This window comes from Sorex araneus, chromosome 8 (assembly GCF_027595985.1).
Source record: "Sorex araneus isolate mSorAra2 chromosome 8, mSorAra2.pri, whole genome shotgun sequence".
Taxonomy (NCBI): domain Eukaryota; kingdom Metazoa; phylum Chordata; class Mammalia; order Eulipotyphla; family Soricidae; genus Sorex; species Sorex araneus.
This window is the reverse complement of record NC_073309.1, coordinates 50,158,116-50,184,807: the sequence shown is the minus strand read 5'-3', so window position 1 is coordinate 50,184,807 and position 26,692 is coordinate 50,158,116. Positions and strand designations below refer to the sequence as shown.

The 26,692-nt window shown below is 47.1% G+C and overlaps 1 protein-coding gene across 1 annotated transcript in view; it reads right to left on the bottom strand.

The window, feature by feature from the left end:
• Positions 1 to 26,692, bottom strand: part of SAE1 (SUMO1 activating enzyme subunit 1) — a 64,649-nt gene that overhangs the window by 20,222 nt on the left and 17,735 nt on the right. The window contains exons 4-6 of the mRNA XM_004607707.2: positions 24,110 to 24,252; positions 20,881 to 20,980; positions 9,568 to 9,673 (exon numbers count right to left, since the gene is read on the bottom strand). Of these exons, the coding sequence (XP_004607764.1) occupies positions 9,568 to 9,673; positions 20,881 to 20,980; positions 24,110 to 24,252 (349 nt within the window). The remainder of the gene's footprint in view (positions 1 to 9,567; positions 9,674 to 20,880; positions 20,981 to 24,109; positions 24,253 to 26,692) is intronic.

The window sequence follows — 26,692 nt, the reverse complement described above, 5'->3', positions numbered from 1 at the left end:
GCTTTTTGAAAAACGCAGATGTGGGGACCAGAGAGGTAGAACAGCAGGGAGAGTATATGCCTCGCATACAGCCGACCTGGGTTCGATCCCTGGTACCACACATGGTTTCCTGAGCACCACCAGCAGTGATCCCTGAGAGCAGAGCCAGGAGTAAGCCCTAAACATTGCTGGGTGTGGCCCAAAAACAATAATTAAAAATACTGATGCTAACTACCCCTAGTTATTTTTCATTATCCCCTGCCTTTTCCGTCCCATCACTGGGATTCCAGTCAGCATACATGATTCAGGGTATTGGGGTTCAATTATATGAGGCAGGCACCCACCACTGAGCTATCCTTGCTACCCTCTGGTCATCTGGATCCAATTAATCGAAGATAGAACCAAAACATTTAATACTCCCCCCACCCTTTTAAAGCTGTTTTTAGTTATTTTTATGGGGGACACATGCAGCTTAGAGGGTCATTTGGTGTCATGATCACCTGAGCCACACCCCTGCCCTATTTTACTTCTGTGTCCCTCTTCACTCCCCTTTGGTGTTGACTCCATTCTGGAGCTCACTGGTTGAGGAGTGTAGGGGTTGCATCTGTTACAGTGCCAGGAATCACACCTACAGTGCCAGGGACTGAACTCATGGATTCCTGCCCTCAAAGCGGGCGCTCTACCACTGAGCCCCATCTACTTTTCAATTCTTCTGGAAGTGACTGTGATATCTGATCAGTTGGGAGAACCACTGGCTGTAAAACTAAAAGCCTAAAAATGCAGAGTCAGAATGATCCCATCTCTGGCCAGCTCTGCGTGTGCCTTACCCAGCAGACATTCTATCACCTCTCTTTATCACCTCCTTTAAAATCTTTATCACCTAGCCTTTAAGATGCAGAAAGCTGAGCAATAGCACAGCAGGTAGGGCATTTGCCTTGCACAAAGCTGACCCAAGTTCAATCCCTGGAGTCTCATATGGTCCCCCAAGCACTGCCAGGAGTAATTCCTGAGTGTAGAGCCAGGAGTAGCCCCTGAGCATCGCTGAGAGTCACCCAAAAAAAGCAAAAAAGAAAAAAAAATGCAGAGCGCTAACACAAGGCAGCAGAAACACCAGCTTTGCACACAGCCACTCCAGGTTAGATCCCCAGCATCACACATGGTTCCCCAAAATAAGTTCTAATAGCCAGGTGTGGTCCCCACACTAACCAAACTAAAATTCAGCCCAGGAGTCTCCCTCTCCCCCTGTTCCTCCTTCAATTCTCTGAGTTTTTGCAGCAGTTTGCTTTAGATAGCAGAATAATTCACATGTATCAAAAAGCGGAACACAATACAGCAGCTTTTTCAATAACTCTGTTACAAGCTCTCCTTTCAAGGAGAGAGGAACCATCTTTTTCATCGACGAGGAAATGTACGAGGAGATGTACTTTTCTAGCACAAAGTAGGTGCTCAAAAAAATGCTTGTTCTCAGACCATTTTCAGCCCTAATACCATGGTTCAAAGTGGCCTAAGTATGTTTCCATGACTCACCAGGGAGGACCAGATGGGTTGGGAGAGCCAGAAAAAGGGCTAGAGCAACACTAGGAGCCCTGAGTTCAAATCCTGACACCACTTGGACTCCCTAACACTGAGCTGGGGAGCACCCCTGCCCCATCACAAGCCCCAACATATGATTGCCAAAGGTTCTCTACTAAGCAATTCCCCACTAGAAATGAAGCCCATTTCTTCCTGTTCTGGATCAGACCTGCATGTCATGTTACTGTTCACACTGGTAAGTGAATGATGTTTCCATGCTAGACTCGTTATTTTTAGCACTCCTGTTATGATAAACTCACAGTAACCTCAAAAAGAACAAATCAAAGTTAACTTTTTGCCACAGGAAACCAGCTCACGCTTACTGTTTTGCAACATGCCATGGGAGAATAATAAAAAGATGAGACCTTTTGCTCATAGATGGTGAAGCCAAGTTTCAAGATAGTGGAAAAATGCAGCAGGAAGTCTTCAGTCTGGCCACTATCTATTAAGTAAACTGGAAAATCACTCAGCACCCAAACAAGGCAAACACACGCACACCAGGCAGTTGCTCCCTCCCCCACTCCCCGAGGAATTGTGACTGAAGTGGCACGCAGTGCCTCGCAGGCGTGCAAGGGGCACACCCAGCCACGGGGGGGGGGGGGGGGGTTGACACCTGTCACACAGGAGTCAGGAGTGAGGACCCAATATATCAGTCCCTGGTACTGCCCCACATCATCTCGACCCCAGCACTGCAACCGGGATCCTTGGCACCACGTGATCCCCAGCTAGTGCCACAACTAAAAGATTGTGACCCCTGGATATTGAGCTGACAGTAACAACAAAATGCAGGGGAGAGAAGAAAGATCGGGGAGAGAGTGGAAGACCCAGGACTCCATGACCCCCCAGCACCATCAGATCTGAGTTAACAAACTATGCCCCAAGAGAGACCATCACATCTGCTGAGTGTCTGGGAAGCTGCACCCAGGCCCTTTCTGTGCGAACCAGCAGCCCAGGTGCAACTTAGCCTGGCTCTCTGTACCACTCCTCAGCTGTACATCCAGCAATTTCCAGGACAGTGTCAGGAGCATCGGAACATTCTCAGAAGATTCCAGGCAATGAACCCCAGACTGGAAGATACTGAGAGCAATAAGCATTAACTTTCAAGGTGGATATTTCAAGTGGCCACAAAGAGAGGATTCCTGAGACAAAGGGGATTTCTGCACAACGTTCCCCCAGAAACTCAAGGTTGGCAAGGAAAGAAAAAAGGAAAAAACAAAAACAAAACACCGAGTCACACCATGTCACTCAATTTGGGTACATACTTACCAAGAATTATTCCAGAAACTTTAAAAATGTTTTGGTGGTTGGAGGGAAGAAGGTTGATTTGGGCGAGCCATACCACTGTGGCATCTCGGGAGGCCATATGCAGCACCTTACCTCCTACACATTCACCCTGGCTCCTCCAGAAATTTTGCTTTCTGGGGCCATACCTGGCAGTGCACAGGGCTTATCTCTAGTGAGGCTTGGGGGGTCATATGGGATGCATGGAATCGAACCCAGGTCACTGTGTGTAAGACAAGTGCACTATCCACTGTACTCTCAAACCCTCCTTCAGAAATTTTAATGTGGTTTCCCTAAAGCTTGGAAGAGAGGAAATGGGAAGAATGTAATAAGAAAACTCACTTGTCTATGTTTGATCTTTTACTGTAGCACTTTAAAAAATAAAAAAATAAAAAAACTTAAGAATTTCATGAACGGTAGAACAAGCAATAACATCTCGTTGGGTAAGAATCTAAATAATTTTTGTGAACTAACGCATATGTTTATTTTGTTGTTATTTCTGTTTTGGGGTCACACTGATGGTGCTCAGGGCTTACTCCTGGCTCTTGAGTTCAGGCATTATTCCCTGCGAGCTTGTGGGAGGCTAAGGACCAAACCCAGGTTTGAGTGTGTACGAGGAAAGAACCCAACAGGCCATACCAACTGAGTCCTGTTTAGTTTTTGTTGTTTGGGTTTTTGTTGTTGTTGGGGATGGGGCTTTGGCCCCATACCCAGTGATGCTCAGGAATTATTACTGGATCTGTGCTCAAGAATTAATCCTGGGACCTGGAGCGACAGCACAGAGGGTAGGACATTTGCCACTGCCAACCAGGTCCGATTCCCAGCATCCCATATGGTCTCCCGAGCACCACCAGGAATAATTCCTGAGTGCATGAGCCTGGAGTAAGCCCTGTGCATCGCCAGGTGTGACCCAAAAAGCAAAAGAAGACCCAAAAGGGAAAAAAAAATTCAACAAGGTCAAGTGACAGAACAGCCTGTGTCATATACAGGGACAAGCAGAAAATCCAAAGAGTTTCTCTGTGTTTAAGAATGAGGAGATAGGTAATGGAGTGGTAGTATAGCAGGCAAGGCACTTGCCTTGCACCTGGCTGGCCTGGGTTGGATCCCTGAGCACAGGCCCAGGAGCAAGTTCAGAGCACTGCAAGGGTGTGGCCAAACCCCCCCACAAAAAAAAAAAACAAACAAGAACGATGTGACAGACATCGATGTAAGCGAGTCAGCTTACAACATTTCTATGCTCAGAGCCTTATATTATCTGGCAGTAACCAGGGCAAGAAATCAAGTTTAGAGCCAACTTCTTCTCCGTCAGCATCTAAGTCCAATGGGTAGCAGGGAGTCAGCCAACTGCCTCCATAGAAAAGCCCTAGAAAACACCTCCCCTTGCATCCAGCCTTGTAGCTGCACTTACAGCCCCTCTAAGAGACAAGAGTTTGCTCAGAACAGTCAAAGAGAAAAAACAGTTACGACAGATCAGGATAGAGGCCAGAGCAATAATCTAGCAGGTCAGGCACTTGCCTTGCATCTGGCCAACCTGGGTTCAATCCCAGCACCCCAGGGTCTGTGCCCCAGGTCAGGAGTGATCCGTGAGCAACACCAAATGTGACCCAAAAACCAAACACCAAACAAACCCAGGATAACCCCTAAGAAGACTTGCAGACTGCTGCAAAGAGAAAGGCCAGGCGAGATTATGGTGGATGATCTAGTCTGAGAGTCTGAGAAAACTAGACTCTAGAGAAAACTTGGGTTTTAGACCCAAGACTAATACTAACTTGCTACGGGGGCTGGATGACTCATTTCCCTTCCGAGGCCTCCTTCTTATCAGTTGGCCAAAGAAGAACTAAGAAGTGGGCTCCTGGGCCATGGAGATAGCACAAAGCACTGGAGGGAGGGGGGCATGCTTTGCATGTGGGAAGCCTAAGCTCCATTCCCAGAACTCCATGGTGTCCTGAGCACTAAGTCAGGAACAGACCCTGGGCACTATTGTATGGCCCATCCTCGCCCACTCCATTGGGTTTCTTCATGCCAAGTCAGAGAGTAACTGTAGGCAGTAGCGTTTAAATGATTCCAAAGCCCCGGGGAAAGCTGGCCACCAAGGAGGGCTCCTTCAGCTCTGCCCACCATGGGCACGGAACTGGGAGGAGCAGAGGGAAGCACTCATCCGCTGTCCTGGGTTAGCCTCCTCCTTTCAGATTTTTTTTTTTTTTTTTTTGGGAAGGGGAAGGGTTTGGGGCATACCCAGTAGTGCTCAGGCTTTACTTCTGACTATGGTTTCTACCACCACCAAGACACCCTCTCATCCCCCTTTCTCTCGATCTCTCTGGGGGGAAGTGAGGGGGTAGGCGCAGGTGTCACACATATCCAAGCACTCAGGGCCTACTCCTGGCTCTGCACTCAGACAGGAATCACCTGGGGGGGGGGGGCTCAGGGGACTTCATGGGATGCTGGTGATACAACCCAGACCAGCCATGTGTAAGGCAAGTGCCCTACACACTCCAGTCCCCTGAATATAGTTTTTTTGGCTTTTTTTTTTTTTTTTTGCTTTTTTTTGGGTCACACACAGTGATGCTCAGCGGTTACTCATGGCTCCGTGCTCAGGAATTACTCCTGGCAGTGCTTCGGGGACTATATGGGATGCCAGGGATTGAACGCGGCTCAGTCACGTGCAAGGCAAACACCCTACCCGCTGTACTATCACTCTGGCCCCCTGAATATAGTTTTAATCTCAATCCAAAGCCCTGGAACTTGAAACTTGAGCAATAACTAAAAAAGTGAAAGTGGTATGTATTATCCAACAAAGCATCACAAGCAGAAAACCAAAGCCAGTACATGATCAGTGTTAATACTCAAGTACTGAACAAAGGGGCAACTGAGGTAATCCCAAAACTTTCACTACACAGTTGCAAATCAGTAAACACTGCACTAAGGGGAAGAGTGTGGGAGACCTGAGTAACACAGGAGTCCTAGCCTCACTCTGCACTCCAACACCCCTTTGTAGATGTGAATCTGAGTGGGCTTCCAGGAATTTAAGTTGGAAGTTGAACATCGCTCATCTGAAACTATGGCAGAGCCATGACTGGAAGCCAGGCTGTTGTGATTCTGAGAGGCTGCTGTTCTGAACAAGTGCAAAGCCTGCCGGCTACACCTGATAGTGTTCAGGGAACCTTAAGTGATGCTGGGAATCAAACCGAGATGCTGGGAATCAAACCGAGGTCAGACAGGTGGCAAGGGAAACACTTGAGCCCACTCCTCTCTCTGGCTGCAACTCTGCTTCTTCCTCATGACCCCCCACACCCAAGGAGTCCCTCACAATTGACAGCAGGGGTAAGTGGCATCTACGTTAAACCCTAACTCTCCTCCATGTTTCTCACACCGTGGTTATGCCTCCCCACCTCAATGCAGGACTCTTTCGGGCAGGGATAGCTACAGCCCACATCTCCATTATTGGGGGTCAAACAGTTATTCCAAAGGAACAAGGATATACAAAGCAATGCCCAAAGAGCACCCTGCACAAGACCAAGGTGCAGATATCACCTGGTACTTCACACAGCCTTTACTTCAGATGAGTTTTCAAAGACCTAGGCAGACTGATTCTATTTCCTTTGCCATCTATCACCTATGTCCTGCAGGGCAAAACAGGGATTCTCTTTGGAATCTCCTCTCAATAAACCAAACCGTGGGTAGTACATTCCCCACTAGTGCACCTGACCAGGGAAAAGGCGACTGTGAGATCAGGGGTTCCTCAGTCTGCCACTCTTCACATGGAGGCACAGCAGAGGAAACATGACAACACCCCTGATCTTTCCCACGAGTGATACTATCAACTCTCCTGTGCTGGGCCAAGGAGCACCCAGTTGAGTAAACTAAATACCAGTTGGCTCCTTTTATTATTTAGAGGGGCCACATCCAGCAGTACATGGGGGACCACGTGGTGCTAGGGATTGAACCTGAGGTTCCCAAATGCAAAGCCCATCTTCTAATTAATCTTCTGAGTGTGCCCCTGGACCATAGAGCCCTTTCATAAGAGCTTTCTGTGTGCCCTACAAGACCTGGGCTAACTCTGAACCCCCAACTGAAGATAGTAACTTTTTTTTTGGGGGGGGGAGGCGGCCACATTCAGAGATGCTCAGGGATTACTCCTGGAAGTGCTTGGGGACTATATGGAATGCTGGGAATCAAACCAGGGTCCGCCGTGTGTAAGATAAACACCCTACCCACTATACTACTGCTCGGGCCCCAAGGAGAAGTAACTTTTTTCTCCACTCCTACCCTCTTGCTTCCAAGGAGATACTTTTGAGTCCTATACCACACTCACATGTGTGATGACGCATTCTTATTTAACCCACTGAATTACTTCTGCCCAATGGATATACTTTTTTTTTTTTTGCTTTTAGGGGCACATCCAGCTGTGTTAGAGAATCATATGGGATGCCAGGGAATTGAACATGATCAGTCATGTGCAAGGAAAGCGCCTTCCCCGCTGTACTATCTTTCGGACCCCTACTTATCCCTGTTTGAACCAGGAAACAGCACAGAGAGATCAAGGTTACTTGTGTTTTCAAAGTGACACAGCAAGTATACAAATAATACTGGTGTGTGAGCTGGGATGTAGCTCAGTGGTAAAACATTTGTTTTCCATTTTAAAAGCTCAGGCAATACTGACTGTGATCCTGAGGTCTCCTAACCCATTTTGGCACCAGAGCAGATTCTTGCAGCCATCCATTTTGACTGTGAACTGAGCTAAAATATTAGAAACCCAAAACTGCGCGGCCGCTATTGCGGCCGCGCGGACTCAAAGTCTTCACTCTTACCAAGGAAGAGAAATTATTAGATGATGCTTATTCAGCAGGCCTGATTGTTGGGGAAAATTTCCAATCAACAATAGTGAGTTCTGTATGGAAATATGAAATGTACTCAATATATAGAGAGAATAATGGGAATATCATTAGGTACTTACTTAGATGGGGGGTGGGGTGGGAGGGGTTGTATTGGGGTTCTTGGTGGTGGAACGGGTGCACTGGTGAAGGGATGGTGGTTTAATCAGTATTTGACTGTGACTTAAACCTGAAAGCTCTGTATTTTTTTTCTTGTTTTCACGGTGGTTCAATAAAATATTTCTTTAAAAAAAATAAATAAAAATAAAAGCTCAGGCAAAAGAGAGCAGTGGAGATGGGAGGACTCCTAAGGGGGAGGGGGGAGTGCTGGAGAGAGAATGAGAGAAAGTGCTTTGGGAATTATACTTCCCTCACACCAAAGTCGCATAATTCCAAGTGCAAGTAAGGCAGGACTGGCCCTGGAGAGGGAGAGTCGCTTACCCTTCTGGCCCAAGTGTCCACTCCAAGGCCTGAGGGAGTGTCTGCATACCCACCCCACAGCCACTCTTCCTACTACAGGCCTATGCTACAGGAGACTCCTACAGGTGTTTTACTCCTCGCCTTGGCAAAGCCCCTGTGGGGGCATGTTTTCAACCATCCTCTCCCGGAGGCTGACAGGAGAACTGCAACCCTACGTTTCCCTCGCCCTTGCAGATTCCACAAAAATACCCGCATACCTACTGGAGCACATGCGCACGCACACGCATACCCAGTACAAGTCAGGGCACATCCCAACCACATGGGGTAGTTTTGGGAAAAGTCATTCCTCTCCAAGTACTTCGTATATTAATCCAGAGGGAAACTTCTCGAATCACTACTAGTAAGACTGGATGAGTCCTAAAGTTAAGCATTTTTTTTCTTTCTTTCCCTTTTTGGGTCAAATCCGGCAGTGCACAAAAGTTACTCCTGGCTTATGCACTCAGGAATTACTCCTGGAGGTGCTAGGGGACCAAAAGGGATGCTGGAAATCAAACCCAGGTCGGCCGTGTGCAAGGCAAACGCCCTACTTGCTGTGACATTGCTCCCTAAAGTTAAGCTTTTCTATGCTAACCAATGTGAGCCATACTAGAAACAAAATGGTGGTGAAGCAAGATTGTTTTTCCATTTTTGGTATTGCAGTGCTGGGGACTGAACCCAGAAGCTTGCACAGCTGAGGCTTACAATCCACTCAACCACTTTCCTGAGACCTCACGAGCAATTTAAAAGTACATCTATATACTCTATAAAGTGTGGGGCTGGAGAGATGGTACAGTTGGGAAGATGTCTGCCCTGCACACGACAGCTGGGTTAGCTTCCACCACTGGTCTCACTTCTCTGCTAGCAGTGATCCCTGAGTGCAGAGCCAGGAGTAAGCCTGAAGCACTGCGGGGTATGGCCCAAAAAGCAAAAACAAAAATGTTTTAAATGCCAGACACAAGAACACTTAGAAAGCAAACACTACTTAGCCAGCAGCCCTCTGAGCACCAGCAAGGGCTGTGAACGTCACGGGGACCTTTCAGGAGCAGGAGGCTGGTTCTGAAGCCAAGGAAGTACTCTGGCATCTTAGTGCACTTAAGTGTTTGTGTTTATTTTTTCAAGCAAAAAAATCACTAGAAAGAAACCTCAGATTCAGCTGGGGATATGGCTCAGCATCAGAACACTTGCCTGACATGTAAGAGTCCTAAGTTTCGCTCCAGCAATGAGGAAAGGGAAAAAACAAAAACAAAACAAAACAAAACAAAAACAACACAGACCTCATTTCCATTCACTCTGGCTGTTCTCTATTCACCGCTGAGAATCAACTCTGGGGGCTCGCTCCCCTACCCCCCACACAACTCAAGGCACACATCAAGACCCCCTCAGACACCTCAAGCAGAGCGTTCACCTTGAAGGAGGAAGTAGTCAGATGCGGTGCGCTTCAGAGCCGCCTTGGCTCTCTCACTGCTCCAGTCCACCTCCAACGCTTCCTTCATGGAGCAGAAGACCACTTTCTGCAGAAAAAGAAAATAATACTTAGGGAAAAAATAGATTGAAGCCACAAGGCAGGGGGCTCTTTCACTACGGAGTAGTGTACGATTCACTGTTCATCGAAGAGGCCACAGCCACACATATCCAGCCCACTTTCTGGACACTCACTATGTGACACTAGAGACATACAGATAGGTGACAGGTACGCCCTGACCAGGACAGCCTGGCTCCCAGAGACCTAGTGTCCATCCAGCTTTCTGGTGAAGCAGCTGTCCAGAGGCCTGTGTGAGTGAATACAGCTTTAACAGCTCCCTTGGAACAGTAAACAAAGATAACAGGGGCCGGAGTGATAGCACAGCGGGTAGGGCGTTTGCCTTGCACGCGGCCGACCCGGGTTCGATCCCCGGCATCCCATATGTTCCCTCAAGCACTGCCAGGAGTAATTCCTGAGTGCAAAGCCAGGAGTAACCCCTGAGCATCACTGGGTGTGACCCAAAAAGCAAAAAGCAAAAAAAAAAAAAAAAAGTAAACAAAGATAACAATGGACTGTTTCTCTCACATTCAAGGATGATGGTTCCACTAATACAAACAACAGCAATAAAAATTATGAACACAGGCAATGAGCACAAAAGAAATGAGGCAAAGAAAATGGAAGTGGCATTTGCAAGCCTTGTAGCATGAGAAAGTATGGTGAAATGCTGTTAAGCTTAATCAAATTACCTTGAAAATGCCAAAACATTTTTTGTACTTTAATAAACAAATATGAAATGATTTTCCTTACCCTTTTCTAGGTAACGGAGCATTTGCTGGGACTGAGGAAGGCAGGAAGAGCACATGTGGGAGAGTGTTGGTGGCACTGCTAGAGGGACAGAGCTGAGAGAGAAAGTCTTACCCGGGGGTTGCAATGGGAGATAACCTAAGAATCTAAGGATACAGGTTTCTTAATGCCAGAAAATGAGAACTATGACAAGGAAAAAATTATAATAAAGCACACGGGGGAGTTACAGGTGTGAACCCACTCTGACTATATACAGATAACAAGAGCAAATGTCGGTGCATACGTGTATGTGCCCACACAAACCTTAATTACCTGAGTTCTAAATGCAGTACCACTCTGAAAGCCAGGAGCCCCAGGAAGAGAAATGAAGCTCGGAGCAGAGAAGACTGATGTCAAAGCCAGGCAGAGAGAGTACCCCGAGTCTCTCAGTGTGACTAAAACAAGGGAGGGTTCCAGGAATATGGGGATATGGCAAGAGGAAATAGGAGCCCACTTTAAGGAGTCCCAACCAGTCCGATATGGAACTAAAATTTGACACTAAGATAAAGTAACAGGGATTGGAGCAGTAGTAAAGTGGGTACGTCACTTTCCTTGCATGTGACCAACCCGGATCTGATCCTCACAACCCGTATGATCCCCGAGCACTGCTAGGAGTGATCTTTAGGCAAGTACAAGGAGTTAAGTCGTGAGCATTGCTGGGGGTGGCCAAAACAAAAAGCAAAACTAAAAGAGACACACTGGAGAGAATAGTCCAGTGGGTTGGGCGCTGGCCTAGCACAAAGCCAATCCAAGTTTTATCCCCGGCATCCCATGTGTTCCCGTGAGCCCACCATTCCTGAGCAGTGAGGGTGTGGAACCCCCACCCAAAAAGAATAACAGCAGACGGCAACACTTTGAATTAACAATATCCATTAATCCAAAGATCTTAAATTCACTAATATTCAATAAGGAGAAACATTTTGTTAGAGAAGACACAGAATCAAGTACTGGGGATCGATACGCATAACACGCAGCCTCTAGGGACATCGTCCTCCCAAATGGTTCCAGAAAAGAAAGTGGTCCTCGGCACAGGCTATTAGGGTGAGGTGTGAGGTGGTGCACGTGCAACAAAGTTCAAGCTTGACAGAGATGTGCCTCTTCATACACAATCTGCACACATCCACACCAACCTGGTTCTCAAAAAAGAAAATACACCCGTGTCTAGTGACCTGAGACGGCCACCAGTTTATGCAGCTTGCAATGGCCCACAATGGGCTGGACAGATGAAAGCTCAAATTGCTGGAGAAGATAAAATAGTCAGGGTTTGTGAAGGGGGCTTTCTACTGCCACATAATCGCTCCTTTGGGGTTTAGATCCATTGTAAAACTAGTATACAAGATGCTTGTGTCGCCCTCTAAGCCTCTGGCCAAGGGGTCGGTCTGACCCTCCACCTATCAGTTATGTTACCAGCCTAGTGACAGAACCTGGCACACAGCCATACCACTTTTGTTCTTTATATATATAACAAGTCTGACAGCATCGGTCAAGTCTTCACCAGCATGGGCCATCCGAGCAAGGAAGCAAAGTCTTCAGATTTCAAAAACAACTGAGACCTAAAGTCTTTTGTAGCTTAACTGCAAACCCAACATATTTGTCGTCTGTGAGACTAAGAGGAATGCAGAGAGCCCACAGGTTTGCTCCATACCACATGAGGAATGAGGAAAGCTGCATCTGAGGCCCCAACCCAGCACACAACTTCTAGTATTTTCAAGCCTGCAGCAAGTGCCAATAAGAACCCACAGAGGGGCTGGAGCAATAGCATAGCAGGTAGGGCGTTTGCCTTGCACGCGGCCGACCCGGGTTCGATCCCCGGCATCCCATATGGTCCCCCAAGCACTGCCAGGAGTAATTCCTGAGTGCAAAGCCAGGAGTAACCCCTGAGCATCACTGGGTGTGACCCAAAAAAAAAAAGCAAAAAAAAATAATAATAATAATAAGAACCCACAGAGATGTCCCCGTCTTTGGCTCTAACTCACACCAGGAAGCGGAAACTAAGCCCCACGTCATGAATACCTGGAAGGCCAAGCTCAGAACACTCCCACTCCTTGGCAGTCCTGTGCCAGAATGAGGTTCACTTCAGTGGAGTGTAGATGGGGGACACACACCTCCTGGACCATGAGGAAAAGAGCTAGAGAGTCTTCAGGATTCCTGGAGCACAAGGCTCTTCCTCCCCCAGTCTAAAGACGGAACAATTTCCAATCCTGCCATGAATTCGAGCCAATAAGTTTATCTTTTCTGGATCGTGAGTGACACTCAGCTTTCAGGGATGTTTCTTCCCCTGGGAGAAGGCTTCTAGGGGCCCTGCCTGTAACACATGCCAGCCCTCCAGATTAGGAGACAGACAGGGTGGCACATGGCCCCAAAAGACCAATCCAATTTTTTCCTCCCAGAAATTGAGGTTCTGAAAGTCAGAATCATAGGGTAAGAGAGAGGTATGACCTTGCACACAGACAACCTGAGCTCAATCCCCAGCACTGGAATGGTCCCTGAGCATTGCCTGGAGTAAGCCTGAGCACCGCCAATGTGACCCGAAGGTCAAAAGAAACAAGAAAATTGGAATCAGAGATACGTTAATATTGAGACCATAAAGTAAAATATCAAGTTCCTGCTGCCCCAAGGACCCCTCCGTTTCCCATATTTACCCTTCTGGGCTCAAGATGGTTATCTAAGGTTTCTGCTGCTACTCCAGGCCTCCTCCAACCAAATTTTCCCTTTTTTGGTTCAAATTCAAAGTTTACTAAAACACTAAGAGATGATCTAGGGGTCCAAACGCTTGCTTTGCATGCCTAGTTCTATCCCCAGCTCCACACATAGTCACCTCAGTCCTATCAGGAATCATCCCTGAGACAAAGCCAGGAGAAATACCTGAACACAGCCGGGTGTGGCTGACCTTCTTCACCCCCACACTCCCACATCCCCCCAAAAAACAAACCTTAAGCAAACTACCTAGTTCATGGTAGGACATATGCCAAGACAAAGCTTGCTCTACTTACCTCACTGGCACTGGATTTACAGAGGAGCTACATAAGCCAGTGTGCGGAGGCAGGAAGAATCTAACAGCAGCACCCCTGCAGGGTATACAGGTACTAGCGCTCACTGAATGACTTCACTATTAGGGCACTTGCATGCCTGTCCCAGGCTCACCCAACCTCCCTGAGGATTCTAGGCTAGACAGAGTCCAATATGATCGACTAGTTAGGGCTCACACACACGGGGCCAGAGAGTATAGCGGGGAGGGCACTCGCCTTGCACACTGCTCTCCACAGAGCACCACCAGGAGTAATTTCTGAGTGCAGAGCCAGGAGAAACACCTGAGCATCGCCATGTGTAACTCCAAAACAAAAACAAACAAAAATAAAGACTAACATGTCCTTTTCCATCTTTAAACTGATCTCTCCTGTGAAGGGGCTCAGCTTCCTGAGACAAGGACCACAGGCAGAGGGGCTGAAGAGCCTAGATTTTCAATAAGTGGACACGGTACCAACTCTTTTTTATTTGCCAAAAAGCCCAACAGTAAATATAAAAGATGAATTTTCCCACACGGTCTATCAGTCACCAAGTTATGGGTTTGTGCCGAGCTATTTCAAATAGCAGGTAAGTTCAGTAACCTCTGTGAAACTGGCACTACGTCAACAGATTACAACGAGACCAAAGAGGGAAAACCCATCTAGCCATTGAAACCAAAGGAGACACAGACACTGGGTGTTCATGGAAATAAAGAGCGTAAAGACAGACATACATGGGATCAGAGCAATAGGACAGCGGGTAGGGCATTTGCCTTGCATGCAGTCCAGTCAGGTTAAATCCCCAGCATTCCACAGGGTTCCCAAGCACCGCCAGGACAGAGTCAGAAGTAAGCCCTGAACATTGCTGGGTGTGACCCAAAAAGGAAAAAAAAAAAAAAAGCTACACACAACATGCTTGTCAAATTTGTATTAGCATGTCCTATATAGCTGTATATGAACCCACATGCTTCTCTACGGTCATTCTACTTAGACTCAGAAAAAATATTGAAAAGAATGGTACAGTCATTTATGGCTAGCAAGATTCACCTTTACTTAGCTTCTTCTGTTCTTTCCACATTTGGGAGTGCAAATATTTTGTTTTTCTCATCTGTCGGCTCATGTGTAACAACAGTGTTATGGATGTAAACCTGAATGCAAACCAGACTCTTAACAACTCCTCTCTCCTCTCTTCAGCTCTTTCTCCTCTTTCTCTCCTCTCCCCCAAAACCACAGAACTTTCAAATCTCCAGGCTCCCGGGTTTACTTTCTGTATCTACTCCTGGGGTCTCTGCTCCAGAATCACAGCCTACCCAACCAGTACCCCAATTTGAGACCATCATCACACTCCACAGAGTGGTGAGGTAGCCTAAAGTCCCCAAATGGTACTGTAAAATGCTGCAGGGCTGAGAATGTAAATTGATCAAAGGAGCAGGAAGTCATTTAGCAGGGTCTGGGAAGGCTGGAGCTGCAAATGTTCCCTTCCTCCTATGCGGGTACATCCTAGAGAAATCACACTTTATTCAGCTCTCTCTCCTCTCTCCCTCTTCCCCTCCCCCCCAGATTGCACAGCACAATCTGTTAATAGCAAAACCTTATCTACCTCAATGCCCATCTATAGGCAGCCAAACAAACAGGAATGGATTCAATGGATTCACACAGAATGTCCTGTGGGCTGGCCCTGAGAACGGCTGTGATAACGGAAACCTGGATCTGGGCTTGGCAGGATCAATGCCGACAGCTTTGCAGGGTGACTGAGCACTTGGAACATGGCTAGTAGAACTACAGAAGAATTTTTGAAAACTGACTTGATTTTAATTAACTCTGATTTAAATGGCCACCTGTGGCTAGTGGCTCCCAAAATGGACTGTGAAGCCCCAGAACTACATACCAGCACAGATGGCCCCCTGGACAGAATGTGGTTCTTCAAAAGCAGGTGGCAGCACGCATACAATGTGGAATCACTTTTGAAGAAGCTCAAAGCATACAATTCTCCATATTGCCGAAAAATACACACACAGGAGTAAGAACAAAGGACAGAACAGGCAGCACGATGGAAGTACCTTGGGGAGGGTTATCCAGGGGGCTGCTCTCAGCCACATGCAGAATGTTTTGCTTGTTATTGGGGGTTTTTTTTGGGGGAAAGGGGGGACCTTCAGGAATTATTCCTGGTGGGGCCTGGAAGATCCAAGCCCCCACACTCATTTAAGTCAGGTCATGAGAACAGAATGTATGGTTAGGCGTATCATAATTTATGCCTGTATTTGTTGAAATTTAACAACACATTATAAAACACAAAACCAAGTATGGCTATACTCAAGCCCGCAGGGAACCTTACTAAATCTTCATGAAAGTACCAGCAGCCCAGGGCAGAGACAGAGGAAAACACTAAAAATGTTTTGGTTTTTAAGTTGGATACTGTTTACTATCATGCGCCACAACCTACACTGAGATGGCATGATTTTTGTATATCACAACTGAAAAATCTGAGACTGAGGCTGAAGCAACAGAACAGTGGGGAGGGCATTTGCCTTGCATGCAGCCAATCTGGGTGCAGTACCTGGCATTCCATATGGTCCCCCAAGCACCGCCAAGAGTGATCCACAAGTGAAATGCCAGGAATAACCCCTGAGCATCATCAAGGTATGGCCAAAACTACATGAATAAAAGTTTCTTGAGTATGACTGAACTTGCCCTGCCCTTATAGACCTTAATTAAACTCCAGAGAGACGAGACATCCTAATAAATAATCTCAATGCCTGGTAAAGAGGTGGAATGACTCTGGTCACCAGCTGTACTCTTTACAGCTATAGTACAGTGGGGAGGACTTTAGCCCTGTACATGGCCAATCTGGGTTCCATCCCCAGCATCCCATATGGTCCTGTGAGCACAGAAAGGAGTCATTACTGAGTCTGAGTCTAGAGTCAGGAGAAAACCCTGAACATGACCAGATAAGGCCCCAAAACCAAAAAGTAAAAAGAATAAAAGAATACGCTTTACAAATTAAAGGGAGAAAAAGAGTGTCAACAAATTGAAAGGGGGAAATCAAACAGTGAATGAATCAATGCTTAACAGTGGAATATTACAACTAATTCATGAAGATGATGAACAGAGTCCAAATCAAACACCGAAGCAGAGGCAAATTAAATCTGCACTGCTTAGCACGTTATCAACAAATCATACTTCTGTGCTTGTTTCCGAGTACTTAAAACAACCAGTAATCTCCATTGGGCATTGACTCATGCCCCAAACAAAAAGGAGGTAAGTGGGGTTGTAGCCATAGTACTGTGGGGAGGGCGCCTGCCATGCACAGTCAACCTGGGTTCAATCCTGGCACCCCATATGGTTGCCCTGAGTCTGCCAGGAGTGATTTCTTAGCACAGAGCCAGTAATAAGCCCTGAGCACTTCGGGGTTTGGGGGAGGGAAAGAGGAAGAGGGGGAGAGTGAGAAAGGGGGAGAGGGAGAAAAGAAGAGAGGGAGAGAGAGAGAGAGAGGGAGAGAGAGAACGTGCGCGCTAAAATTCATAATCCAGCCCTGAGGGTAGCCTTTCAATCAACAGTTTTTTTCTCCCCCCCCCCCCCCCCGCTTTTTGGGTCACACCCAGCGATGCTCAGGGGTTACTCCTGGCTCTGCACTCAGGAATTACTCCTGGCAGTGCTCAGGGGACCATATGGGATGCTGGGAATTGAACCTGGGTCAGCCGCGTGCAAGGTAAACGCCCTACGCGCTGTGCTATCGCTCCAGTCCCAACAGTTTTTCTTGAATGATCAGCATTAACACATTTTACCTACCACCTCACAAAATGCCTAACTCTCCTAGAAACTCAAAGTGGATTGATTCTTTTATAACTGAGTGAACTTATGTCTTTGGCCACTGTCTCTGCTCTCCTCTTCTCTTCCTTGCTGGGGGGCTGAGGGTAAGGCACACACACCCACAGTGCTCAGGGAACCATGCTAGGTAGTGCGGGTGGAACTGGGATCAGGTAAATGCAAGGCAAGGACTAAAGCCTGTACTGTCTCTCCACCCCCACACCTCATCCTTGCAGCTCAGGCAGGTAACTCAACTGACCTTCACTTCAGTGGCAGCTGTGAAGAGACAACAGGACTGGGGTGCAGGCTGCATGTTCCAACTGACGAACACAGAAAAGACTCGTGTCTTTGAGTCTGGGAAGCCCAAGTCCGAATTACCCTGACCCCTACACCCATGGTTTCGATCAATCCTATGCCCTGTGACCAAACACTGCTCAGCCCAACAAACTCACCATGACAGGCCAATCTTTCTCTTTTTTTCCTTTTTCCTGGGCCACATGAGGTGGTGGTCAGGGCTTACTGAGCCATGAGGTTCTATGCTCAGGGATCACTCCTGAGTCATACACAGCTCTCCAGTCCCTACAAGCCGATTCTTCAAAGTTCATCATCTGGGGGCCAGAGCAATAATACCACAGATGGGCATTTGCCTTGCATGTGGCCGACCCAGGTTCGATCCCCGGCACCGCATATGGCCCTGAGCACCGCCAGGAGTGATTCTTGAGTGCAGAGCCAGGAGTAACCCCTGAGCATCTCTGGGTATGATCCAAAAAAGCAAAAAAAAAAAAAAAAAAAAAGAAACTAATAACTAATACACAAAGATCTTCATCTGACAAACAGTCTGCATGCTTCCTTCCCCTAACCCTAAACTGTTGCTTTCTCCTGCAACAGGGCATCAGGTACATGCCCAAGTCCTGATCCTGCTGAAATCTCTCGAGACTTCTCCTGGGCACCAAAGGAAGACCACGGAGCCCTAGCTCTGGGTTTGCCCTTTTCCTGCTGCCGTATTTATCACTCTAGCCCCTGCGCTAGAAAGGCCTAGTGTCTTCCTTGACAGTGTGAGAAACCACAACTCTGTTTTTCCTCTTCGTTTTTGAACATTTCTAATTTAGGAGCACAATGTGTAACCTTACAGCAAAAGTGGCTTGACACTACTGGGTTGAGCTAAGGAAAAGGGGGGGGAACCCTCACCCGAAAACCTTCACAGGAAACAGGAAGTGGCTGCTTCCCCACCCCCATCCTGCACTCCAAGAGGAAGCCCAAAGAGCAGCTCTGTTAACCCTAAGCAGAGGCATAGACTCTGATCGTGGAATTTCTCAGTCGGAAGGCAACTTTGGACTCACAGGGCTCTCAGTCAAAAGAGAGGTGGCATTTGGTGGCGAGGAGGCACAGCTGGGCCCCAAGCCCATGCTGCCACGTCCTTCCCCAGCGCTCCTGGAAGAGTCGCACAAAGACAAGGTTTGGAATCCCGGGGATTGTCAGCAGGAATGCACCGAATGCCTCGCTACTTTAAGGGCTCAGGGCTGGAATCCAAGCTGAATTGTCCAAGTGAAGCAGCTGGCTAACAATGTCAGCTGGGGAATATTTTGATACCTTCAAATGGGCTCCCTGGAGGAAGAGGCTGCACAAAGGGCCCCAGGACTGAAGAACCCCGGGAATGGGACATGAGGGCCCCGAGTGCTGCCCACATTCTCCTCATAGCTCGAGAAACTGGCTCTGGGCAGAGGTGAAAGAGATTCCAGGATCCGCCCCAGTGGGCACCTTCAGAAGGGCCTCTCAGGACACTCCCCCCCCCTTGTGCTCACAAGCTCCCTCCATTTCAATGTGAAAGCCCCGCCTCCCTCCAAGGAGGCCCTTAAGCTGTAAAACCTTTCACACCAAGGCCAAGTGTCACACTAGTAAGAGGGTGTGATTTATAAATTGACAGCACCCACAAAGCTGCTTTTGTACTCCTCTATTAGTTAACAATTTCTGCCCCCTCTCCCCAAACTCACAAGCTATTCAGATGAAGCTTGACTGGGCCTCAAAAAAAGAAAGAAAGAAAGAAAGAAAGAAAGAAAGAAAGAAAGAAAGAAAGAAAGAAAGAAAGAAAGAAAGAAAGAAAGAAAGAAAGAAAGAAAGAAAGAAAGAAAGGAAGGAAGAAAGAAAGGAAGGAAGGAAGGAAGGAAGGAAGAAAGGAAGAAAGGAAGGAAGGAAGGAAAGAAAAGGACCCAAGTTTTGGCCAAAACACCAATGTTCACTCTGGGTAATTATGGTCCTGTGAATAGACACTAAAATTAGGGCTTAATAATTCCTCTGTATCAAGTGTATCAAGATCACACTCACAGCATCAGACTCTTCCAACACAAACATAAAAAACAAGAAAAAGCCAATCTTCAGTGCAGCCTTGCTGGAAAGGCAGCGCACTCCCCCTCTGCGGTGGCTGCAGTCTCTTCTGTGGTTTCCGCACTCTTAGAATCCCCCGTTAGGGCCATTTTAGCTCGCCACCCTGACCAGCTGTTTTTCTTTCCCAACATTAAACCCTACAAAGCAGAGAGTAAATATGGGCTTGGCCACGTCTGTCTGCTCAGTTCAACAGCACCAATTTTGGCCACTTCATCTTGTTTTCCCCATCACATAATTCCCTTCTCCGATTCCACCACTGGCTACAGGCGCGTCACCTTCTGATTCCCTTCCCACTTCCCTCTCTCCACTGAGTTCAAATGACTCTGCTCCCAACTCAAACACTTAAAAATATACACCCTGAGACCACTTACCGCCACTGAACCGCTTCTTGTTCACGTGGCATTTAAACTCTCCTGCCCACTCAGAACTGAAATCATTAAACTGACTACTGGTCTTGGGGCCGGAGCGATAGCACAGCGGGTAGGGCGTTTGCCTTGCACGCGGCTGACCCGGGTTCGATCCCCGGCATCCCATATGGTCCCCCAAGCACTGCCAGTAGTAATTCCTGAGTGCAAAGCCAGGAGTAACCCCTGAGCATCGCTGGGTGTGACCAAAAAGCAAAAAAATAAATAAACTGACTACTGGTCTTTAAAAAAAAAAAATCACTTTCTTGGGGCCAGAGCAATAGTACAGTGGGTGGAGCATTGGCCTTACATGTAGCCAAATGGCTGGGATTCAATCCTCGGCATCCCATATGGTTCCTAGAACCTGACAAGAGTGTTCTCTGAGCACTGCTAGGTGTGGCCCAAACACCAACAAATAAAAAACTGTCTTTCTTCTGTATAAAGGTAATGGCCAAAAAAAGCTTGACGCTGAGCTGCTGCATGCCAGAGCTGAGCTGGGCTACAGGCATGTTCTCTTTAGCCTCAGGGGGGCACAGCTGGCAGAAGGTGGCCAAGTACTACATGTCTGGGACAACATAGATAAAAAGCCTACATTGAAGATTCTCTTGAAAAAATACCATCTGTCTTCACTGGGTCACATTCCCTCATGTTAACAGCTGGCTGGCACTGCGGCCCCTGTAAGTGGCACAAGCACAGATGCCTAGGGAGCCAGGCATCTCCCTTCAAGATGACAAGAAACAGGGCTGCATCCTTGCTGACCTCTGCCCACCCCCCACTCCCCCCACACTCACACTGCCCCCCACGACAAAAAATACCTTTTTGACCATGGTCGTCTCTGACGAGTCGAGTTTGGCTCTCTTGGTGTCAGGTCCATCTTCCTCCCCTTGGCTAGCTTTGGCAACTTTGGTTTTCTCCCTAGAGGATGGCAAGGGAAAGAGCAGAGTTCCACTCAGAGGCGGATGCCACCAGAAAAGAGAGTGCATCCTCGAACAGGAAGATCACAAGAGCAAAAGCTGTGGAGACAGAGATCTGGGACAGAATCCTAGCTCTGCCATGGCACTTGGAGGAGGCAGGCACCTACCGGAGGGGAGGAAAGAGCCGAACCCTGAGAGCTTCGCTAGCAGAAATCATTTGAGGCTGGCAAAGTGGCCCGGCAGAAGGACACCTGCCTTGCACATCTGAGTCCCCTGGTGCAATCCCAACTACAGAAGGGGAGAGGGTGAAAAAAGAGGGTAGAAGGAGAAAGGGGAGTGGGGGAGGTAAAGAGAGTAGAAATTGCTTAGCCTAACTAGTGAGACATGGTAAGCTCAAAATAAACCTGTAAATACTGAATCATGGGGCGCTGGAGCAATAGCACAGTGGGGAGGGTGTTTGTCTTGCACGTGGCCAACCCGGGTTCGATTCCCAGCATCCCATAGGGTCCCCCTAGCACTGCCAGGAGTAATTCCTGAGTACATGAGCCAGGAATAACCCCTGTGCATCGCCGGGTGTGACCCAAAAAGGAAAAAAATTTAAAAAAATCAACAATATTGAATCATGAAATAAAGAGAAGAATTAAGTTCCTCCCCTGGGCCATGAGGACTCCACAAAAGGCCTGCTTTCCCCTACTGACTTTCTCCTCCATTCGCTTGAGGTTCATTTTCCGACTTACATGAGATCCTGGTCCTTACCTTCATCTTGATTTTACAAACAAGAAACCTGCAGCCCTGAAAATTTAAGTGGCTTGTCTAAGGGGGCAAAGGAAAAAAGCAGCTTCTTTAAGCCACAGCAATAGGAGAGCGGGGAAGGCGCTTGCCTTGCAAACCCAGGTTCAATCCTTGAACCCCACCAGGAATGACCCCTGAGCTCAGAGCAAGGGAATCCCTGAGCACAGCCAGGTGTAGCCCCAAACCTAAAACAGAACAAACAAGCAGTTCTCAACTCTTAGTAGCAATCCCGCCGACTCTCTAGTCATACATTACTGGCAAAAAGGCAACTTCAGTAATTTAGCAATATTGATTATCTTCTGCCATCTTCCATCAAGAAGCTTCCAACACTGCAGGCCCATCTCCACGGTTTATAACCTCCATCTTCAAACTGGGAAGACCGTCAGTTTGTTCCATCACGGTGACCATCAAACCTTGCCATGGTGACACGCCCTCAGTGTGCCTCTGGAATTCCCTAGCTAGTCTTCTTTTCCTTGCAGTGCTGAGGTGGCACCCAAGCCGCACACAGGGGAAAGGGGAAACAAGTACTCAAAAGCTAAGACAGACTCACTCACTCAATCTTTCTCACTCACACTCTTTCTCTCTCTCTCTCTCTCCCCCCCTCCACCCATCCCCCCTCCTTCCCCCCCTCCCTCCCTCCCTCCCTCCCTCTCTCTCTCTCTCTCTCTCTCTCTCTCTCTCTCTCTCTCTCTCTCTCTCTCTCTCTCTCTCTCTCTCTCTCTTTTTGCTTTTTGGGTCACACCCGGCGACGCACAGGGGTTACTCCTGGCTCATGCACTCAGGAATAACCCCTGGCGGTGCTCGGGGAACCATATGGGATGTTGGGAATCGAACCCGGGTCAGCCGCATGCAAGGCAAATGCCCTACCTGCTGTGCTATCACTCAAGCCCCTCTCTTTTTGTTTTTGGGCCACACCCAGAAATGATCAGGGATCACTCCTGGCCCTGTGCTCAAGAATCACTCCTGGTGGTGCTTGGAGGTACATATGAGATGCCAGGGATCAAACTCAGATGGGTGTGTTCAAGAAAAACACCCTCCCCACTATGCTATGGCTTCAGTCCCCTGGCTCTATTTTTTGTACTGTTTTTATCCTTCAACCTAAAAACAACGGCCCAAGGTAGAGAACAAATGTACACAATCCAAGGTAAGGGCCTAAGTGGCACTCAGCAGGCGTATGCATAATTCACCTATGTGAAGTCCTGGGCCCAAGCCACAACATCCTTGATCAACAGCAACAACAAAAAACCACCTTTTCAAAACCCCAACAATCCAAAGCAAGTTCTGCCTGAATGTGTGGTTTCACTCCTGAAGTTGGCAAAGTTGGCATTGAGTATGCACAGCAGGTGCTGACTGACCTGGGATTCAGCTCCCTTACACTATAGACTGGGCCATCACTTTGGAAAGCAAGTGCCAACTGTCTCTAATATGAACACACACACACAATTTTTTAAATATGAAAATAGGGGCTGGAGCGATAGCACAGCGGGTAGGGAGTTTGCCTTGCATGCGGCTGACCGGGTTCGATTCCCAGCATCCCATATGGTCCCTCATGCACAACCAAGAGTAATTCCTGAGTGCATGAGCCAGGAGTGACCCCTGTGCATCGCCGGATGTGACCCCAAAAGAAAAAATATATATAAATATAAATAAATAAATAAATAAAATGAACACACATACTTTATGTATCAGTGGAAATGACAATCAGTTCCCAATTGTACTGGTTTTTGTTTTGGGGCCACACCCAGAAATTCTCAGCAGCTACTCCTGGCTCTGCACTCGGGAATCACTCCAGGCAGTGCTCAGGGGACCATATGGGATGCCAAGAATCAAACCTGGTGGGCTGGAGTGATAGCACAGCAGGTAGGGCGTTTGCCTTGCACACGGCCGACCTGGGTTCGGTTCCCAGCATCCCATATGGTCCCCTAAGCACCGCCAGGAGTAATTCCTGAGTGCATGAGCCAGGAGTAACCCCTGTGCATTGCCAGATGTGACCCCCCCAAAAAAAAGGCAAAAAAAAAAAAAGAATCAAACCTGGGTCAACTGTGTATAAGGCAAGCACCTTACCCGCTAAATTATCTCTCCAGCCCCAATGCCAACTGTTCTAAGTACTACAGCAATATACTCTCCTTAAACAATTCATTTCCTAGGAGAGAACAAATTACATTTCGCGCCAGAGAATAAATTACATTTCGTGCCTGAGATGCATCTCAAAGCAACAGCACACACCTCACCATTTATGAGACCCTGAGTTTGATCCCCAAAGCTGCAAAAACAAACAAAAGGAGGAAACAAAAGTATATTTTGAAAATGTTCTGTTCTCCCACCTCTCAACACTTACTCTACAAATTCATGCTCTCCAAGATTGGCAAATGTGTATCCATGGTAGCCAAAAACATCTCCTGTGAAGAACTTGATGCTATTTTTATGGCAGATCTGGTCAACTTTAACTATGACATCCCTGGAGCAGCAAGTCAGACATACCTGCACAAAGAAAAGGGCTGATGTGAACTTGGCTTACTATGAATCACTGCCCTGCTGTCTAAATAAATAAATCTTAATGAATAGTCTCTCTGAGCATGTCTAATGCCCATTTCAAACTGGTCCAACAGGTTCTTGGGAGCCTGTGTCAGAAGAACTCTAGGCAGAAAAAACTGCAGGTTTCAGCTAAGAGAAAATGTAAATTACAAGATCCTTACATTCTTCATCTTGAACAAAATGTATTCCCCTGAAAAACAGGTCATTCAATGAATGCTTCCCTTAATCCAATACCATATAAAAGCCACATTCTCCACTTCTCATGAAAAGAAAATGACAGCAATAAACTAGCATTTAGGTGTTTTCTAAATTATTAAATCTAATAAAATCTGAAAGAGCCATGTTGGGAAACAAACCCAATTTTTTCAACTGACCCAAAGGTCCCATTAACTAAGAGGGCATTTCCGCCCATCTATTTCTTTTTCTTCATCCATCTATTTTCAATGGTATGTTAAGAGATATGTAAGTCCTGTAGAGATTTTGTTTTGTTTTGTTTTTGAAATGGAAACTTTATATGAATTTAAAGACAAAAAAGGTTATGAACTGAGTGACCTTCCATTCAGACTTAAAACAATTAACGAGGTTACCCGCTGTGGAATTCTTTCTCAATGCTGCTGAGGTTTCCAGGTTATAATCCAGTAAGGAAAGAGATGAAAAATAGCTACATTTTGCTGCATAAAACACGTTTTCAAGAAAAGCTTTCTGATCACTTAGGAGTGAACTTGCTTCCTTCTCAACACAGGAAGCCATAGGCCAGGGCCCAGGGAGAAGGCTCAGCGGCAGAGCACCTATAACTACATGAGGCCCTGGGTCCATCCCAGGTACTGCCCCACCTCACAAGGTGGCACCACAGAAGAAGAAAAAGCTAGAGAGAGGAAGAAAAATGGCAGAAGTCGTCACTACAAAAGTACATTCCTACTGGGGCTAGAGCAATAGTACAGTGGGTATCGTATTTGCCTTGCACACAGCTGATCCAAGTTGGATCCCCGGCATCCCATATGGTCCCTGAGCACCACCAGGAGTAATTCCTGAGTGCAGAGCCAGGAATAATTCCTAAGCGTTACCAGGTATGACCCAAAACGCAAAATTTTTTAAAAGTTAATTTAAAAAAAAGTACATTTTCACTGAACAGATCTCTGCTCTTGCCTGGCAGAATGATTATAGAATGGATGTATCTACTGCCATTGAAAAGCTGCATGGGAAAACATGAAAACACAAACACAAAAGGTTAGAAAGACACAGCTGATCTTTCAACAGTCTAACCGAAAAAAAATGCCTACAGGGGATGGAGCAACAGCACAGAGGGCAGGGCGTTTGCCTTGCACGTGGCCGACCTGGGTTCGAATCCCAGCATCCCATATGGTCCCCTGAGCACCGCCAGGGGTAATTCCTGAGTGCAGAGCCAGGAGTAACCCCCTGTGCATGGCCGGGTATGACCCAAAAGGCAAAAAAACAAAAAAAAGCCTACAGGGGGCCAGGGTACATAGTAGATAGCATACAAATAGTCCAATACATAGTGCATAGATACCACTATGTACACTATGTATGTACATAGTATAGCAGGCAGGACTCTTGCCTTCCACATGGCCAATCAGGGTTCAATCCCCAGCATCCTATAGGGTTCCCCAAACCCACCAGGAGTGATTCCTGAGTGCAAAGGCTAGAGTAACCCTTGAGCTCCCCTGGGTGTTGATCCAAAAACAAAAACAAAAAAACACCACTAGGGGGCTGGAACTATAGCACAGTGGAGAGGACCTTTGCCTTGCACACGACCGACCAGGGTTTCATCCCATAGGGTCCCTTGAGCCAACGCCAGTAGTAATTCATGAGTGCAGAGTCAGGAGTAACTCCTGAGCATCACCAGGCGGGACTCAAAAAGCCAAAAACAAAATTAAATTAAAAAAATAAAAATCGAAGCCTACAAAGTTATGCAAAACAAAATGCAAAACCTACACGGACCGGTCAAATATGGCCCACAAGATAGTCATTCGCCCATACACAGGCTAGAATTAATTATGTAAGCAACTGGCCCCCACACTTCAGTTCTAACAAACCTCTCTAATTGCTATATGTTCAGGGAACACCCAAAATAAACCAAATGTGGTTACTATTTAAAAAAAAAAAAAGAAGGCATGTCCAAATGGAAAATGTTAGTACCTGGAGTTATAAAACAGAATGAATTAAAGGGGGAAAAAATGCACAGATGATCCATCATTCCAAGCCCATATTTGAACAGATGCACATAAGACATAACAATGTGAATAGCAAACTCCCTAACCCAAATTCTAACTTCTCCCTTCATATGTAAAAACCAAACAGAGCAACCGGAGAGACAGCACAGTGAGTTAAGGCACATGCCCTGCTTGAAGCCGACCCAGGTTACCCA